The following is a 17,297-nucleotide window of genomic DNA, read 5'->3' on the forward strand; positions in this document are numbered from 1 at the left end:
CCAAGTTATCCCAGATTCTTGTTTCAAGACAACTTGGCTTTGCACATCGATTCTACCTCTGTGAGATCACAGGCTTCTTACTTGAGTTTTCCAAGCATGATTTCTCATCTGTAAAATGGGCATACTGTCTGGCTCACCCAGCTGCTGGAGGCTTAAACCTGCTGCCTCTGCAGGTACTCAGTGAAGGCAAGTTGTCTCAAATTCCTGATCCTTACTCAGGTCAGGAACCCTCCTGTTCTTCTACAAGTGGTTAATGCTCTCTAGGATTTATCTCAAAATCTGCCTCTTTGGGAAAGCAGCCCTTGACACACTAAACCAACTTAATATTGGCCTGTAGCTATGAAGGCTTTCTAAGGTCAAGACGCAACTTCAAGATCTTTGTATTAATTTCTTGTCACAACAGTATCTTGCATAGGTGGAGGCCTGTAAAAACTCCATTTGAAACTGAGGCATGGAGAGGTTATATAATTTGCCCAGGTCTCATAAACGGTAAATGGAGGAGCAGGTGACTACTAAAATAGGAACCACTAATACTGCCAAGCTGTTAGTAAGATAGGTCTATCACTAATGCCCGCCCGCAGTAGTACAGGACCACATCATCTAGCTCAGTGATTCCCAATGTCACAATATTAGGTGACATTTTTGATTGTCACAGCTGTGAGGTGGGTGCTACTGGTATCTAGTGGGCAGAGCTCAGGGTGCTGTTATACAACCTACAACACAGGGACAGGTCCCTCCCCAAACACTCGTCTAACCCAAAAATATCAGTGGTGCTGAGGTTTAGAAGCCCTGGCATAGGCCCTATTATTTTGACTATTCAGAACCATAACTAGTAAGAACCCAGCCAATCTAACTCAAAAGAAGCTAAAGTATCCCCGACTCCAGAACAGGTAGCTTAAAGTTGGAGCAAAAAAAAACCCAGCATATGCTTTGCCACCAGAAAATCTGTAAGCAATGACCTGGAGCCAACTGCCCATGGCACTTTTGCCTGATGGTGCAGATAAGCTGATTAGAAGCCTCAAGTGGGATACTTGGCTGGGTAGAGGACTAGGGAGGAAGCACACCACCTGGCAAAAGTAAAAAAGACGGTCAGCAGCCAGCTGCAAGTGTAAGGAAAGGAGAAATGGGAGAAAGAGGCCTGTGCTCTTAGCAGCATCGTTGGCCGTGCCAAGTCCTGGGAGAAGCAGTGATGCAGATGGAGGCAGCTCCCTGGACGGAGGGGAGAAGGTAACAGGCTGAGATGTCGGCTGGGAGATGCAGAGGGACCTTACAGGGCCCTGGAAGGGGCTGCCACCCATAGCATCCGCTGCATCTCATTTTTGAACTCCCATGAATGCTTTTTTTTTTAAAGGGACCTGAGACTGTCAGTTGAAGATGACGAGTATATAAATGCTGGAGAGGATTTCTCTCATGATATTTTTCTACATAAACTGCAAAACCAAGTGGGGCTAAGGGGCTTAGTTACTATAAATAGGAACAGGGGCTAAAGCGCTTAGCTATTATGAGTAGAACAGGAGGCAAGAAGCTGACCTGAGTATTTTTGCTTTATTCAATCTAATAAACATTTTATTTATATAAAAGACAAATGATGCACAGTATGAAAATAAGTGCTTGAGACATTTGATATAAAAAGAGTATATAGCATTCACATTCCTATTTTAATACATAAGTACGGCTGAAGTGTTCCATAAAAGAATAAAACTTTCCCTTTATGTATAGTAGTTAAAAAAAAAGTCAGTATTTTTAGGAACTACAGGTTATTCCTTGGTCTTTTTCTTGAATAAGAAAACAAACAAACAAACAAAACAAGCCACAGTATCACCTGATACTACATTCCAGTTTAAGCTGACCATCACCCAGAAGTGATAAAGCTTGTTTAATCATTAATGGACCAGTATTCTAGAAATTCACCACTAGAGGTCAATGAGCAACAGCTATTGGGATGGTGTCAACAGCCTTAAAGTGCACGGAATTTCTGGGCACTTCTTGGTATTGCAGCCAACCTGTCCTTAACCCTCTCAGCCCACCCCCATGGGGCAGGGCGCCTAGAAGTTCTACCTAATCCCAAACTTCAGCATTTCTCATAAAACCCCAATGAGATGAGATCTTCCAAAATCCAAATAGAGCTGATTTGCCCACTGCTAGTCCCTCTCCGTTATTCCTATTTGGCTGAAAATAAGTAGCTTTAAAAACATTTTTTAAAAAAGAGATTATTTGCAGCATTTACACTTGTTTGTGGATGAACAAGTTTCCTATGGTGTATTAAAGCTCATTCTTTGTTCTTGTCCACGTGGACACAGATTTCCAACTGCAAACAAGACTCTCGTGTTCCACACTCAAATCCTCACTAGGAAATTCTGCAAGAGCTGGGAAGGCTGGTACTATAGAGGGACTGGTAATCATGAAGCACGCTTCTTGGGGGAGAGGGCTCCTTGCCCTAATACAGAGGAGAAGTTCTTAATATATAGATCAAAAAAGACCTGGGTTAACTGGAACCTCTTAGAGAGGTCCCTTTAGGGGGAAAAAAAAAGGCCAATTTCAAATCTTAACAGCAGATTGGGGAGAGGGAAGGAATCAAAGTCATATTATTCAGCCAAAGAATGACTGCTTGAATGTACATTTCTTACACAGGACATTGGTTGGGGGCAGGTTTAATCCCCAGAATGGGGTGGGGGTGGGCAGAAAACAGAAATGTTTATTTCAACAAGTGAAGCAGCTTTGTAAGTGCGTCCACACCTTCATTTTGTGAATGATGTGGGTTAGCGAGAACTAGAAACCATCTGCTATCTATTCTCACTTGAGGATCCAGATTGTGTGTGTGTGTGTGTGTGTGTATAAAATCTCCAAATGCTTAAAAAGTGGTTCATTTTTGTTAAATGCAGTGCTGGCCAAGCAAAACACATGTTCAGAATGCCTGACGAGGGAGCTACACTGTCACAGAGTCCTGACTGTGGCAATATTGTGCCGCTCAAATCTCTTCCGCTAGGCCAAGACAGACTTGAGAATTCAGGAGCCCAGACGATGGAACCCATCAGCATTACTTAGAAAGCTTGAGACTCAACACAAGCATGTTGAAAAATTAAACACAAGGAACCCTGGGAAGATTTGATCCTTTTTAGAAAAGGGAGAAGGCTTGGGAGTAAACAAGAGTTCCATAGGTGTGGGGGAAAATAAATATATATATATCTCTCTCTCTTATTAGTAGAAGGTGTGGCAACTTGATGGATAAGGAAATTTGTCCTGATTTTTCTGCAGCCTGTGAAGGAAAAGATGGGGCTCAAAACATTTCAACTACTAGAGATGGGGCATAGTCGTTGAACTAGTAGAGGAAGGTGGTTCCCAAACCAATGTGGGGCTTGAAGCTCAAATGAATAGTCCAGGAGAAACAATGGTACACAGGAACCCCAGGATCTGGTCCCCAAACAGTGAGACTATAAATAGCTCCATGGCCATATGAGGACCCACACGCAGGGAATAATATTGCAAAAGCTAGTGCAAAATGGCTGTGGCAGACTCTGAGACACGGAGCCGCTGTCCTAATGCAAAGTGCCTCCTTGGGTAGTCAGAGAACCATCAATCCCTTGTGTGATTGTCAAGTGCTAATGTTGTCATGGATCCTTTCTTCTGCACGCAGCTCTGGAGCTCTCCAATCAAACCAATTTCCTGGGAATATCTGATCTTTTTCTTTGTCTCTTTCCAGAGTATGGCTATATATAGATATATATATATATATATATATAAAACATAGCTATTCCATATTTATATACAGGCATTAATAAAGTGCAAATGTTATTAGCTATTGTAAAGATCAATCTCATTTCCTGAGGAACTGCTAACACAGCTTATCCTATGACAACGTCAAAGGCATAGAATGCTTCATGTCACCCACTCCCTGCCACCGTTGTTGCTGCTCAGACCCACAGCCTACAGGGAGGAAAGTGAGCCCTGGTATTCCGGGGAGCATCCATCAGTTTAGGGGCAGCTTCCTGCTGCCTCTGTTCTTTGGCAACAGGGGCGACCTCTTTGGATTTGGCCCAGCCTGCCCTGGAAGAGCTATTTGGTAGTGCCCAGTGAGCCATCTTCGGGAATCTTCTCCTCGGAGCAGCTCCTCCCCGAGAGTCTGTCCAGGTGCTCCAGCTCACTGAAGCGCTCCGCCACACACTGGGCCGTGAGACGGGCCTCTGGATCGTGGTCCCAGCATTCGGTCAGAGTCTCACACACCATCTGGATGCCCTGCAGAGGAAGAGAAGTCCACAGGCAACATGAGTCGGTGGGCTGGCGGGCGCCACGGAGGGCAAGGTGGTCTGCTGACCTTGTTCCTGCAATGCCAGCCAGGTGCACTGAACATGTGCTGACTGAGCGCTCACAGCATGAGGCCAGCCAATGGCATGCGGGCCGAGGAGGCTGTGCAGGTGGCTGTGCACTGTCCTGGAAACCTGCTGTACCTATTCGTTCTGGTACCTTTCGATCACAGTAAGATGTGAAATGGAGCGACAGCACAAGGATCCGCCTGCAGGCTTCTGGGATACAGCAGCATCTCCAGTACCTGAAAAGTCCCATTTCATACTTTCTACTTCTTAGAGCAGTTTTAACCTTCATTGCTTAGGGCAGTTCTAGGTTCACAGCAAAACTGAGTGGAGAGTACAGAGAGTTTCCACATCCCCCTTACCACGACCCAGTCTCCTTCACATCGACATCTTGCGTCTCTGCGGTATGTTTGTTGAAACCAATGAACCAACGTTGATGCACCAGCCAAAGTCCATAGTTTACATTAGAATACACGCTATGGGTTTGGCAAATGTATAAAGACAGGTTTCCACCACTGTAGTATCCCGCAGAATAAGTGCACTGCCCTACAAATCCCCTGTGCTCCACCTGGTTGCCCTCCTTCCTGCCCGCCTTCCCCCAGGTCCCTAGCAACCACTGATCTTTTCACTGTCTCTGTGGTTTTGCCTTTTCCACAATGGTTTGTAGTTGGAACCACATACACATTTATATTTTAACGAGACCAAATACCCCAGTCAGCAGGAAGTCCAGGCATGAGTCTGGTTTTGTTTTGTAAGGTACACATGTTTTGTGGAGTGATTTGGCAGCAACCGCCAAGGATGCCCTCCGCTCCGATATCAGGCCAGACCCTGTGACACAGCTGTCTTTGTCCATCAGACCTGTTTGACTCAAGGCCTTTTCAGCGGGTTCAGCCTAACCCCATGATGGCCCCATTCACCAGGCCCATCCATGAACTGCTGCCCAGGACCACTGCATGGGTCTTCTTTCAGGGCCTTAAGGTTTATTTTTCATTGCAAATATTTTTGCTACCATCCCAAGTTCTTTTGGGAAATAAAGCAGGCAGGGGTTAGACAGATAGCCTGCAGGCAGAAACAGAGCATGCCTGGCACCATGACGCTCCAAGTGTGTGGTGACCTCTCACACAGGTAGGCCTGGGGGAATGGATGCATCCCAACGCGGTCTTGAGAACCAGCCCTCCCCCCATACTTGTAACTTTCCTATCACACCTGGGAGCCTCTCTTTCTCGCTTCCTGCCCTGTGAGTGATCACGTTCATGATGTTGAATTAATTGTATAATTCACCTAATTGACGGTATTGATTGATGGCCCTGTTAAGCGTGGAGTGTTATTGTTGGTACACAAGTAACATTTATTTTATTCTGACACTGTAATTACAGGCAGTAAATTAAATTAAATATTAAGCATTAACTTGAAATCAATAGGGCAACAAATCTCATTAAGAGAAAAAAATGTATTATGCAAATTCTTTCCAGAATTTTATCATCATGAATAATGGCTTCATTACAAGAACTGTACAGCTTAGGTGGCACCGAGTTTGAAAGAAACAACACTAGTGGCTTCTGATTTCAGAGCTAATGCAAAACACTCTTGCCATTGTCAGAGCCAAAGAGGCCTTGCCTGAAAGCCCCGGAAGCCCTGGGCTGCCACGGCCAGAGTCTCGCTCTCCCCGACTTTATTAAGTTTTGTCCTCGGAAATGGCTCTAGGCCAGGACCAGCACAGGCCAGGCTTCCTGCTCTATCTGTCTTCCCGGTCATGCCTGATTTCTTGTTTCTGTTTCTTATCTGAATTCGCCTTGCCCTTAGGAAAACCTATGACTTAGCCCCAGCCTTCACTGGAGAAGGAAATTCATCCAAAGGAGGCAACAGAAGGTTTTCTGCGGTAGAACGGTCGGGTCTGTCACTGGCACAGGGGATCACTGTTCCCTCTCCTGCTCTTTCCTGGGTGTGTCACAGTCCCCTTGTTTTCACAACCTAACACTTTGTTCTTTTCTCTGACCGCTGCCCTCATCCAGGTGACCCAGACAGAACTTGGATAGGTCTCCTTGTAAGTCCGAACTACTGCCCAGCAATGGATGGCTTTATCTACCATTTCTTGAAAAGAAAAAAAAAAAGGGAGCCATTAGGATGTTCCCAACCGACAGATTCTCTGTTTGTTCATTTGCATTTCGCTCTTCTGTGCCCCCTTTCATTCCGGACTGAGGAGCTGGGCTCCTCTTTCTCAGCTCTGTGCACCCAGCCTGCACAACAAGCCCACACACGGCCCCGGGCACACCCCAGTCACCTCTCAGTCCAGCTGACTGACACACTCTGTTCATTTCTCTCCGCTGAGTATTTCCTTCTCAGCTGAAAATTTCCAGAAGAAAACATTTGGAACCCAGAAGGGAACAAAACATAAACTCTCTATGGAAAGGTCTGGGGGTGAGTGGCAGAGGCTGCAAACAAAATATTTTAACTGGAACCGAGGGGGCTTGGACAGTGCGACAAATGCCCTTCAAACAATTATTTGTGAGCTTTTTTTGGACATAGTATCTACCTGCCAATTGGAACTTAAAATAACAGGGTCAGCCCCACTTTATTGACATTTGCTTTATAAACAAAACCTGATTGGATCATATCACACAGTGGAATCTGTCCTCAGGTGGGAGTCCAACAGCCCAGAATGCTCTTCTGCCCAAGAGGTCACCTCAGGTGCTCCTCTCCCAACAGTCACCCCTTACCTGGTGGTTGAGCCAGGAGCTGGGAATTTCTGGTCGTCCCCGGTCTCGCAACACATTGTCCTTCATGCTTTCGACACAGGGATGCTCTCGCACTTTGGAACCAAATGGAGGCTCATAATCTTTCACTTCTGTTAAGAAAGCAGACAAACACAAGGCCATTGAGGAGGGTATGTGTAGCCAGGGGACGTAAGCCTATTGGGAGGTCTGGCTGACACGCAGGAGACACCGAGTGTCAAAGTATATCCGTGACTGCTCTGAACACAATTGTCAATAATTGTGGATTAACACAAGAAGGAAGGGGTCGTCGTGGAGGGAGCTTGAGAAGTATCCCACAAATGATCACTGAGTGTTTGCTACGTGCCGGGTGTTGGACTAGCAGCTGGGGACAGGATGGAGAGCAAACCCAGCAAGGCCACCAACCTTCCATTTTAACACAGGCATTCTCAATGGGGCAATGTTGCCCCAAGGGAGCATAACTGGTTCTTGAGAGGTGAACCAGTCTTACATATTAGAGTGCTTTGTAGCCCTACGAGGGTCCACGGCACAGAAACATCTCCTATGTGGTGTTAGAGTTCATGGTTATATGTAGCCTAGAAAGGAAAGAATACATGCTACATGCTACCTGATAACACATTACAACACAGAGGGACCTTGAAAATGTCATGCTAAGTGAAATAAGCCAGTCAGGAAAAGATAAACACTATATGACTCCACTTATATGAGAAACTGAGAAGAGACTAATTCAAAGAGACATACATAGAACAGCAGTTGCCAGGGTGAAGAGATTGAGGGTTAGTATTTAGTGGGTTACAGTTTCAGCTGGAGAAGGTAAAAAAGTTCTGGAAATAAATAATGGTGATGGCTGAACAACATTGTGAATGTACTTAATGCTAATGAAGGGTACACTTAAAAATGGTTAAATTAGTACATTTATATTATGCATACTTTCACGGGAATTAGAAATTAAGAAAAGAAAAAGTCTATAAAGGCTCCTTAGGATAGCAATGATGGAAATAAAAAGGTTGGCAAAGTGCTGTTTAGTAAGATGACAGAGGGAAGAGATTTTAATAGAATCAACAGACAAAATTTTAAAAAGTAATTTTCCTTCAATGAGACATGCTATAAAGAAAATAACAGAAGATGATATAACCCTTTGCTAAGGGCTTCAGATTTCAACTCAGGTCAATTTCTTTATAGAAACTTCCTTGAATATCCCCCAAGCCATTCCTGATCAGATGTCCTGGGCGTAGCTCTAGTGTAGCATGCATTATATTTTAATATAATCACCTGCTTATTTGTGTCACCCAACTGTACTATGAGCATTTGAGGGCAGATTCAGAGCTCCTTCCTCATTCTTGTGTTCTCAGCACCTATGAGAGGGCCTCTCATACAATAGGCTCTCAATATATGTTTGGTGAGTGAATGAACAAATGAAAGAGTGAGTGAATGAATGAACTGCAGATCTTGTCCAAAGTAGCGATGCATGAACTCTGGTTGGATATTAACACAGCACACTAATTCAAGTGGGTGGATTAACATACATGTCAGGGAGGCACAGGACAATTTAAAAGAAAACACTCCATTACTAAAACATGTTTGAGCTAAAAGGGGACAGTGGGCTGGATTCAACATTTTTCTCCCAAGGAAGTAGGACCTCTGACCTATAGCTTTAAAATAATCCTATTTAATGAGTAAAACTTTCACTCATTTGTCCTCCCAGGCTAAGAATCGAAGAAAGTTTCAAAGCAAAATGATATTTTGAAAAGGGATGGCTTGTTCCTGTTTGTTTATTTGGGTTTTCCCCCCTTTCCCAGAACCCTACTTGCATACTTATCTTCTTCAGCCTCACCCAAGGAGGGCAGGATGTTTTCTTTTTACATAGTTTGAAATACAGAGAAGTCTGGAATGAAGGCCGCCCATCACATCCAGATGAGCATAAACCACCCTTCAGTGTGTCCACAGCATTTAACCCGTACCTCTCTTGGGCTGAGATCTGAATTTTGCTTTGCAGGCTATTCTTATTTCTTTCCTCCATTCTTTTTCCTTCTACCAAATTGTAAAGTCCCAAGGCAGAGGCTGTTTTATATCTTGCAATTGCCCACCCAGTGACTATAATTGTGCCTTATACATAGTAGGCTATCGACAATGAGTTGGGTTGAATTCAAGCAAAAGCAAAGGGCTGAGAATCAGAATTGGTTTCCAGTAAGGGTTTATTCTGACCTAATTCTCCTCTTTTATAAGATGAAGGGGCTGCATTGAAGGATGTCCATGTCCCCTCCAGAGTTGCCTTGTAATTGAATCTATTCAAATAACATGATTTCCTCTTAGTGTCATGCCTTGAGGCAGGCATACTATACTATACTATACTATACTCTGATAGGATTTCTATGTAATCTCAATTGCTTCTTAAATAACGTATCAGTCCACTGATTGTCCATTTCCAACTGTTTTAGCTATTATAGTTGGTGTGATTGTCCCCCTGCCCTGACCCCTTTACCAAGCCGAGAGCACCAGACACCAGCTGCCTGCTGCTGGTGTTGAGGCCTAAGGGCTCACATCTTTCCCCTTCTCTGGATAATTGCCCTTGGCCAATGGGAGTTGCCTATCTTGGAGATTTCCAGGACAGGACAGCCTCACCCTCAGGGGCAGCCATAGCCAACGGCAAATTAATGTGGGAGTTTTAAGAGTCTAACCCTCTTGCGCCAGAGCCCCCCACAAGATCAGGCTGAGGCTGGATCTCTCTCGAAACAACAGGTTTGTGAGCTCCTTCCCCTTCCTGTTTCTCTCCCCGACTCCCATGAGACCTTATTCTCACTGGGTCATTGCACAGATATCTTTGTGTTAGACTCTACTTCTGGTGAAGCTGGCCCGAGACAGCTGTCAAGGAAGTACATTCTCCTTTCTCCAAGGTCAGTCTCTCCCCATCTGAGCAGTTGCAAAGGCACCCTGAGGAAGCCTTGACGTGGCCTCTTCTGGAGAAATGGAAAGGACCAGCCCGTCAGCAATTTGCACAGCACAATGCTCAGAAACAGGGAGGGGGAAAACTGCAATCAGGGGAGAAAAATGCTGGGATCAGAACCAGTCCCAGGTTTTGATGTCGTGGCTGAGATTCCTTGAGAACAACAACAGAAAGTCTCTCTTGTTGAGATTATAACCCAGGGACAATTTATTTCATCTGAAGTCCTAATCTTCAAAGTCACAAAGACCCCAGTAGTTAACTTTGATGGGAAATTCTATGGGGCCTACGAGCAATGAGTGAGAGTTGGGAGAAGACTGCACTGGGCAGCAGGTATGGTGATATATTTTCCTTAAAAAAAAAAAAAGTAATGAATGTTTCTATGGAAAAGGAGATAAAGGCACTAATCCTTTCCCAGAGCAAAGATAATTTTAACTGCACTACTTCCTACTTTTCCTTAAGCTTTGGCTAATTGCGAGATTCCCTAGTACTCCTAAGGGGTACAAGGCCTGCTCCATCGTTGACTTTGGGAGGTTGCCGAGGGAAGGAAGGTCCAGGGCAGCCTGAAAAGGGCTGGCAAAGAGGCTGACTGCCAGAGCCACACTGGGAGGGATTGAACTGCTGAATCTCCTGCCTCCTTCTAAGTTTAAAATAGACATGTCTGGGGCGATCATCATTTGACCCAAACTGGCAAACGTCAAATCCTCGATACTAAAGTAGTCTGTTGGGTTATGAATGGGGATGAGAATTTAACATACGTGCATGTTTTAAATGGACCTTTCTTCAACTCTGAGGACATGTTTTATTTATATAATATATATTTTCTCAAAGATTGTTTGCTTTTTGTCTTATTACAAACTTTTGCAGTTCCTCTTTGTTCCTCTCCCTCATTTTGAACATCCTACTCCCCCGCAATGTTCCAATCATGCCCTACCATGTGTATAAAGATGCTGTAATGCTTGCATGTGTCCCTTTGCCTATCATTCACCAGCTTAATGTTCGATTGTTGGGGTCATGAAAAGCGCCTTCATGAAAAGCACTGCCTTTCCTTTTTTTTCCTTCTGAGGCTACGAAGGCAACGCCGTTCTCGGGCCTCCATTCGAACGTGGGGGATGACCATTGACAGACATTGTCCTGTAGGCCATTTTCTGACTGCTCCTCAGTTCTTCTCAGAGTCCCTCTGAATACCACGGACATTTACTTTAAATCGGCAGGAAGAGGTGGCCACAGACACCGGGGTGGCAGCCTGAGTCCTCGCGGGGGTGGTTAGAGGGCGAGAAGCCTCTGCCAACCAGGTGGGCCCCAGTGGTCCTTCCTAGGACAGAACCCAGACAGTCCTGGGGAATCGAGCAGAGCTGGTGACTGGCAAAAAGCGGGTTTTTCAACTCCAACTTTCTCCCTTTGGCTCCAGTCACCCAGAGGCTGAGATGTTAATCCACTTTGGCAAAATTACCGGGGCCAAATTCCAGGTCTTTTATCTATTTTTCATGTTGCTTCTAAAGTATGTTTATTTTAGAAAATGTATGCCATTAAAGCTACAAAATCACTGAATAGATATAGACAAAAGCAAATCTCTCTCAACTTCCAACCCCCAGTTTCACAAAAGTGGCTTAGGTAGAATGGTGGGATTAAATGTGATTTAAATATTTTCCTTACTGTTTATAGATCAGCACTTCCCAATCTATTTTTTTTTTTTTATTAAAAAAGCAAAAGCAAAAGCAGATGTTTTGCCCCTAGTTCACAGGGGACTGAGGCTTTAGTGAAACACAGTAGGAATGAATTACAAGAAGAATGAATCCCACTTGGGTGTCAAGGCAACATCAAATTGCTATTAATGTTACTAAACACCTACTCTCAGTTTCTGTCCTTATCATAGCGCCAACCTGAAAGAACCAGTTTGAAGACTGTGAACCTTCCACAGCATTGCTCTAAATGTTTTGCGAGGAATAGGAGTTGCATCTTGACAAAGGAAACAGATACAAGTTATTAAAGAGATTTTATGGGTTTCAAATGAGTCAGACAGAGAATAGCGAAGTGTCTTCAGAGATGTGATCCAACACCTCATTTTACACTTGAGAAAACTGAGGCCAAAGAGCACACTGGATTCCAGGAAGAGCTCTCAGAACTGCCGAGTATGTTACTGTTATTCTGATGAAATGGCTTTGCCTTTTTAGGAAGCTTTCAGACTTTCCCGTCTTCCTCATGCATTTCAATGAGTCCTTTCTCCCCCAACCAGAACAAGCACAGCTGGCAATACACATGTCACAAATGTGTCCCTTGCTGCTTTGGCTAGGTCCTCCCCACCACTTGACCCCCAGAAGGGTAACCTTCTGGGACCTGTTGGATGTTATGGTTTGTAATTTCTAAACAAGCTATGCAAAAAGTCACTGATGACAAAGGGCACCTCTCTCCTTATTGTTCTTATTTACTGACATTAAACCATTTTGGGGTTAGGGAAGTCCGCGAATGGGTGGGGGTCTAGGTGGGGAAAAAGGAGGCTGCTGCATTTTACGCCATAGGTACCAGATCAGGGCATGATAGGCAACAGAGTTCATGTAGCCTTCTCTAGAGTTCCTCTTTGTGCCTTTGATCAAACAATACCTAGGCTCAGGCCTCCCTTCTGGGACCCACTGCAGAAGAAGCAAGTTCAGGGGTGAGTGGGATTAGTTCAGAGAGTGCTATACCTGGCTAACCTGTAGAGAGAAGCACCCTTTAACAAAATTTGGAAATGCCTCTAAGAAAAAAAGCAAAGTGCTTAGAGAGGAAGACTGAATTTAACACGTTAAAAAAAATAGTGCTAACAATATGCATCACAAGTAGGGGAGTTATCAGATCTCTTTGCCCTGACTCCATCATAAACTAGATGTAAGGACTTAAAAAAGAGGTGTCTATACTTTGTGCCTCAGTTCCCGTATCCACAAAATAAGAAGGTCACAGTGTCCTTTAAGTCCTCCATCCTTACTCGGTAGGATGGTCCCCCTTATTTGTGGGGGAGATGTTCAAAGAGCCCAGCGGATGCCTGAAACCAGGGGTAGTACCATCCCCCTGCCAACATATGTGTGTGTATGTAAAATTAATTTCTATTAAGTTGAGAACTTTCATATTTTCACAAAGCAATTTACGGCTCCTCTTTGGCACATCTGAATTGCCAGCTATCACTACTCTTGTGCTTTGGGGCTGTTATTAACCAAAACAAGGTAAACTTGAACACAAGCACTGAGATACCAAGACAGGCAATCTGATCACTGAGAAGGCTACAAAGGGGCCAACCGTCGGGGGGAACGTAAACAGCACAGATACGCTAGATGAAAGGATGATTCACACCCCGAGTAGGAAAACGCAAGATTTCATGTCATTCAGAACACCGTGCAATTTAAAACTTATGAATTATTTCTGGAATTTTCCAGTGAATATTTTTGAAGGGCTGTGGGTAACTGAAATTGCAGAAAGCGAAGCCCTGCAGATAAGGGGGACTACGATACGCTGCTATAGGACTGCTGGCCACACAAACCTCTGCAGTGATCCTTTTCATGCACGTTGGGCAAGCTGGGAGTTCCCCCCCACCCCCAACTTGCCCCAGGAGCAGCCCTTAACCAAAGATGAATGCCCAGCTTCCTCCCGAGTTGGGTGGTGTGCTGCTGAGGAGCGTGTTCAATGCTGGACCCAGGGTCCCCGGCAGGGTGAAGCTCCAGCTGTCCACCGTGGAGACCTGCTTGAGAACACCCCACTTGTTGGCTTCCTTCCCTTTCATGACTCACTTCCCCATCCCCTTACTTGCAATTCCTGAGATCTATTCCCAACTAAATGACATACACTCAAATTCTTGTTCCAGGGTCTGGGGTACCCGCCCCAAGGCAGATGCCCATACAGCAGAATTATTTACTCAGACCAAGTCCAAGTTCCCATCTCACCCACAGACTGCTTCCCACACCAGGTGTATGAGGCTCAACACCTCAGGACGTCCCGGAGAGCCTCAAACAACATCTTTCCTAAAAAACTTCTTTATTTCACTGCTTGAGAACAACTTGTCCTTCTTTCCCCCCTCTTTCCCTTCCCCTGCCTTTCCGCACAGTCCTGTCACTGACCGGAGCTCCCCTCCCCCCCCACCCCAGGCCCTCACAGCTTGCTTTAATTTCTCTCAGAAGGCTCTTAAGAGAAACTACGCTTACGTCTCTTCCCAGTTCCACAGCACTCAGAGGGCAAGTCTCTGGGACAGCGAAGATATTCCTCTGAAAGTCAGCATCTGGGTCCCAGCTGTTGCTTTGATTGTAGTTCCAACTTCACAGTGCAGCGAAGTTGTTGACAGTTTCCCCTGAAGCAGGGCCCCCGAGTTTTTATATCTGCCTTCCAAATTAGACTCCCCTGAAATCCAGGAAAATGAAGTGCTTCCATCCTTGTCCTTGAAGTCTTCAGACCTCCTCTCCCAGCCTCTTTTTTTTTTCCCCCTTTTCTTTCTTCTTGATGCATTTGTACCTTTTGTCTGTCTCACAAGACGGCAGGGAGCTGACAATACACTCAGGAGCCATTCTCCACGTTGTGTTTTTCCTCTTTGTTAAATACTTGCTCAGCTGGCTGCTGTATGTCAGCTTCTATTCAAAGGCCTAAATGGCTAGTGGCTTGGGGGTTGGCCGGGCTTGCGGGCCTGTTTTGGCTGGGGGGCCATCAATATTGGGCCTGCCAGGCCAACGGAGGCCCTGGGAGGCGCCCTGCCTTTACCCACCTCCCACACACCTCACATACACTTGCATGAGCACCAAACGAACTGAAAGCCATGGGCGGAGGTCTCTTTGTAAAACAGAGCTGGTCTCTGGGTTTGTCATTGCTGAATGGCGATTTTAACACTTTCCTCCTTTATCAAACAATAACACACCAATCATCCCTTTCTATCTTGTCCCCTTTGCAAACAACAAGAAAGCCCTGTTTTTGTGGTTTTTCTCTTGTATTCTTTCAGGAGATCAAAGTAGCTGAAATAACACCCTTTGTCAGTATCTATTCCCTAACTCTGCTTTATTTTTCTTTCTAAAATCATCAGAACCACCCCCTGATGTTATATGTCTCCTTGTTTATTACTCATCTTTTTAGAATATTAGCTCTTCATTAGACTCTCTGTCACTTGAGGACAGAGACTGATTTCACTCACTGTTGTATCCTTAGTATTTTGAATAATGCCTGCCATAGAATAGGTACTCAATAAGTAGTTGTTGATTGGATGAATGAATGAATGAATGAATATATCTCCAAAGAAATGTAAGAATACGGAAGCTATCTCAGATTTTTAGACACTGAGCCTACAACATGCTACCTAATTTAGTAGCCTTGATATTCTATCAACAGAGATTTGCCTGGAAGAGACAAGAAAGTCAGTCTTTGGAATCTCTCAGAGGTGAGGCCATCCCTGAGTGTCCTCTGTGTGCACTTCTCTTGCCTGGTATTTCCAGAAAGGCTTTGCGTCAAGGCCAGGATTCCCAAAATAGTACTGACTGCCCCATCCATAATAACAACAATGGCAATTGTACCTGCCACTTATTCACAGCAAGCACTCTATGGGTCAGGCCAGCATGAACGAGGGCCTGTGGGCTAGTCAGACAACAGGGCTTTGATTCCTGGTTCCATGATAGTCCCCACCACCCGAAGCCTCTGTCTTCTCATCTGTAAAATGGGGCTAATAATAGTACATGCTTCAAAGAATGCTTGCTAGATTCAATGAGCCGATCCACAAAGCAAGTGCTCATGTCATGGTAGCCATCACTCCTTTGTGTTGTATTACATGAGCAAACCTCCCTTCACCAGGAAGCCTTTCCCTTTTGACCACTTTTTTCAATTATGGCAACCTATCTCTTGAGCTCCTAGGTGGAAATCTGGGCTAATGAATTTGTAGAAGTTGGCTTCAGAATGATGCTATTATCACCTGTTTGCATCTTCTCCCCTGAGAGGCGTGAGGATTCCCCAGTGTAGCGCTCTATCTACGCTGCTCCCTAGGAGGAGAGGCTGGCTGAAAAAGCAGCAACTCAAAGGACACTCCTGGGTCTTTCTTTCCAGAGCTGACCTGTAACCTCCTTGCCTGACCCCACTGTCACACCCCCCCTTTGACTGGCATGGGCATTCAGTCCCATGTGTCCCCCTGCCTCACCTTCCTGCAGCACTAACCACTCTGAGACAAAGGCCAGAGGTGACACCTAGAAAACATCCCTAAAGACGGCTGCAGAAGGAAAAGAGTGCTGTGTGCAGAGAAGCGTAGAGAGGCAGGTAAGGGCTGGCTTGGCACCCACGTGAAGAGATGGGCTCAACCCGAAGAACAGAATGGACTTGCTCAGAGGCAGGAAAACTGGGAGTTAACATTCTCCTGCAAGACTCTCCCCTGCTGCTTAGTATCCTACTTCATTCAGTTAGATGTTCTCCCACTCAGGATACACTAAATGGAATGTTAGCTGCTCTATGGTGCAACATAAAATATTGATCTATAATTCCTCATACTGAGATAAGTATATTCCACATTTCCTTTCCTGAAATGAGACTGGCAATAAAAAATAGTAATTGCACATGTTGTATTTCAAGTAACAGAATAGAAGTTTAAGCTTAAGGAAAGCCCATTTATGTCCCGCCCTCTCTCTTAGACCTTATAAATTAAAGCCCTACATCAAGTGGAGGGCATTATGATCGATTTTCTTTGTAAGGTAAGAACTGTGTCTGCATGTGTAAATTTTTAAGAAGTAAAGGAGAAAAAATAAAAGCCTGATTCATCAGTAAATTACATGCTTCTTGAGAGCAAGACCTGTCTTTACATGCGTGTTTCTACAAGAGCCAGGAAGGAATGAATACATTTATCTTCAGGCTTTATATACCTTCCAAGGGATTCTTGAAGTGTAAAAGGAAAGTCTGAAATTAAGATGAGGCTAACATCATCTGTCTTTAAGGTTTTTAAGGTATACCAAAAAAATGCTCTTAAAAGATTTTTAAAAAGGACTTAATACATGATTTTTTTTTTTTAAGGACTTAAAACAAGAGTGTACACATTTAATCAAGTGAAGGGCTTTCTGTTGGACCAAAATGACGAGAGAGAAATAACTTTGGTTTTTTTCAGACTGAGTAGAGATGGAAGAAACAGGACTGTGGGCTGACGATCAAACAAGATGAGAACTGGGATGGCCTCTTTCCGGTTCCCCAAAAGCCGTCTGTCTGTTCTCACCTTAAAGGTTATGAAAGGCTTTCTGAGACAAGCTGAACAAATGAGATCCTGTTCCTTCCTTGGGAAACTTGTTTACATTGCATCTGTTTTTAGAGCTTATAAAAGTTGGTGGACTCCGTTCTTCCCCATTA

At 44.7% G+C, this 17,297-nt stretch overlaps 1 protein-coding gene across 1 annotated transcript in view; it reads right to left on the reverse strand.

Annotated features, from left to right (window-relative positions):
* Nucleotides 1–1,538: 1,538 nt before the first annotated feature.
* Nucleotides 1,539–17,297, reverse strand: part of TGFBR2 (transforming growth factor beta receptor 2) — an 80,243-nt gene continuing 64,484 nt past the window's right edge. Inside the window, exons 6-7 of the mRNA XM_054595344.1 lie at nt 7,025–7,152; nt 1,539–4,233 (exon numbers count right to left, since the gene is read on the reverse strand). Of these exons, the coding sequence (XP_054451319.1) occupies nt 4,054–4,233; nt 7,025–7,152 (308 nt within the window). The 3' untranslated portion in view covers nt 1,539–4,053. The remainder of the gene's footprint in view (nt 4,234–7,024; nt 7,153–17,297) is intronic.

This window comes from Pteronotus mesoamericanus, unplaced genomic scaffold (assembly GCF_021234165.1).
Source record: "Pteronotus mesoamericanus isolate MK-2021 breed Mesoamerican mustached bat unplaced genomic scaffold, CSHL_Meso_final scaffold_54, whole genome shotgun sequence".
Classification (NCBI taxonomy): domain Eukaryota; kingdom Metazoa; phylum Chordata; class Mammalia; order Chiroptera; family Mormoopidae; genus Pteronotus; species Pteronotus mesoamericanus.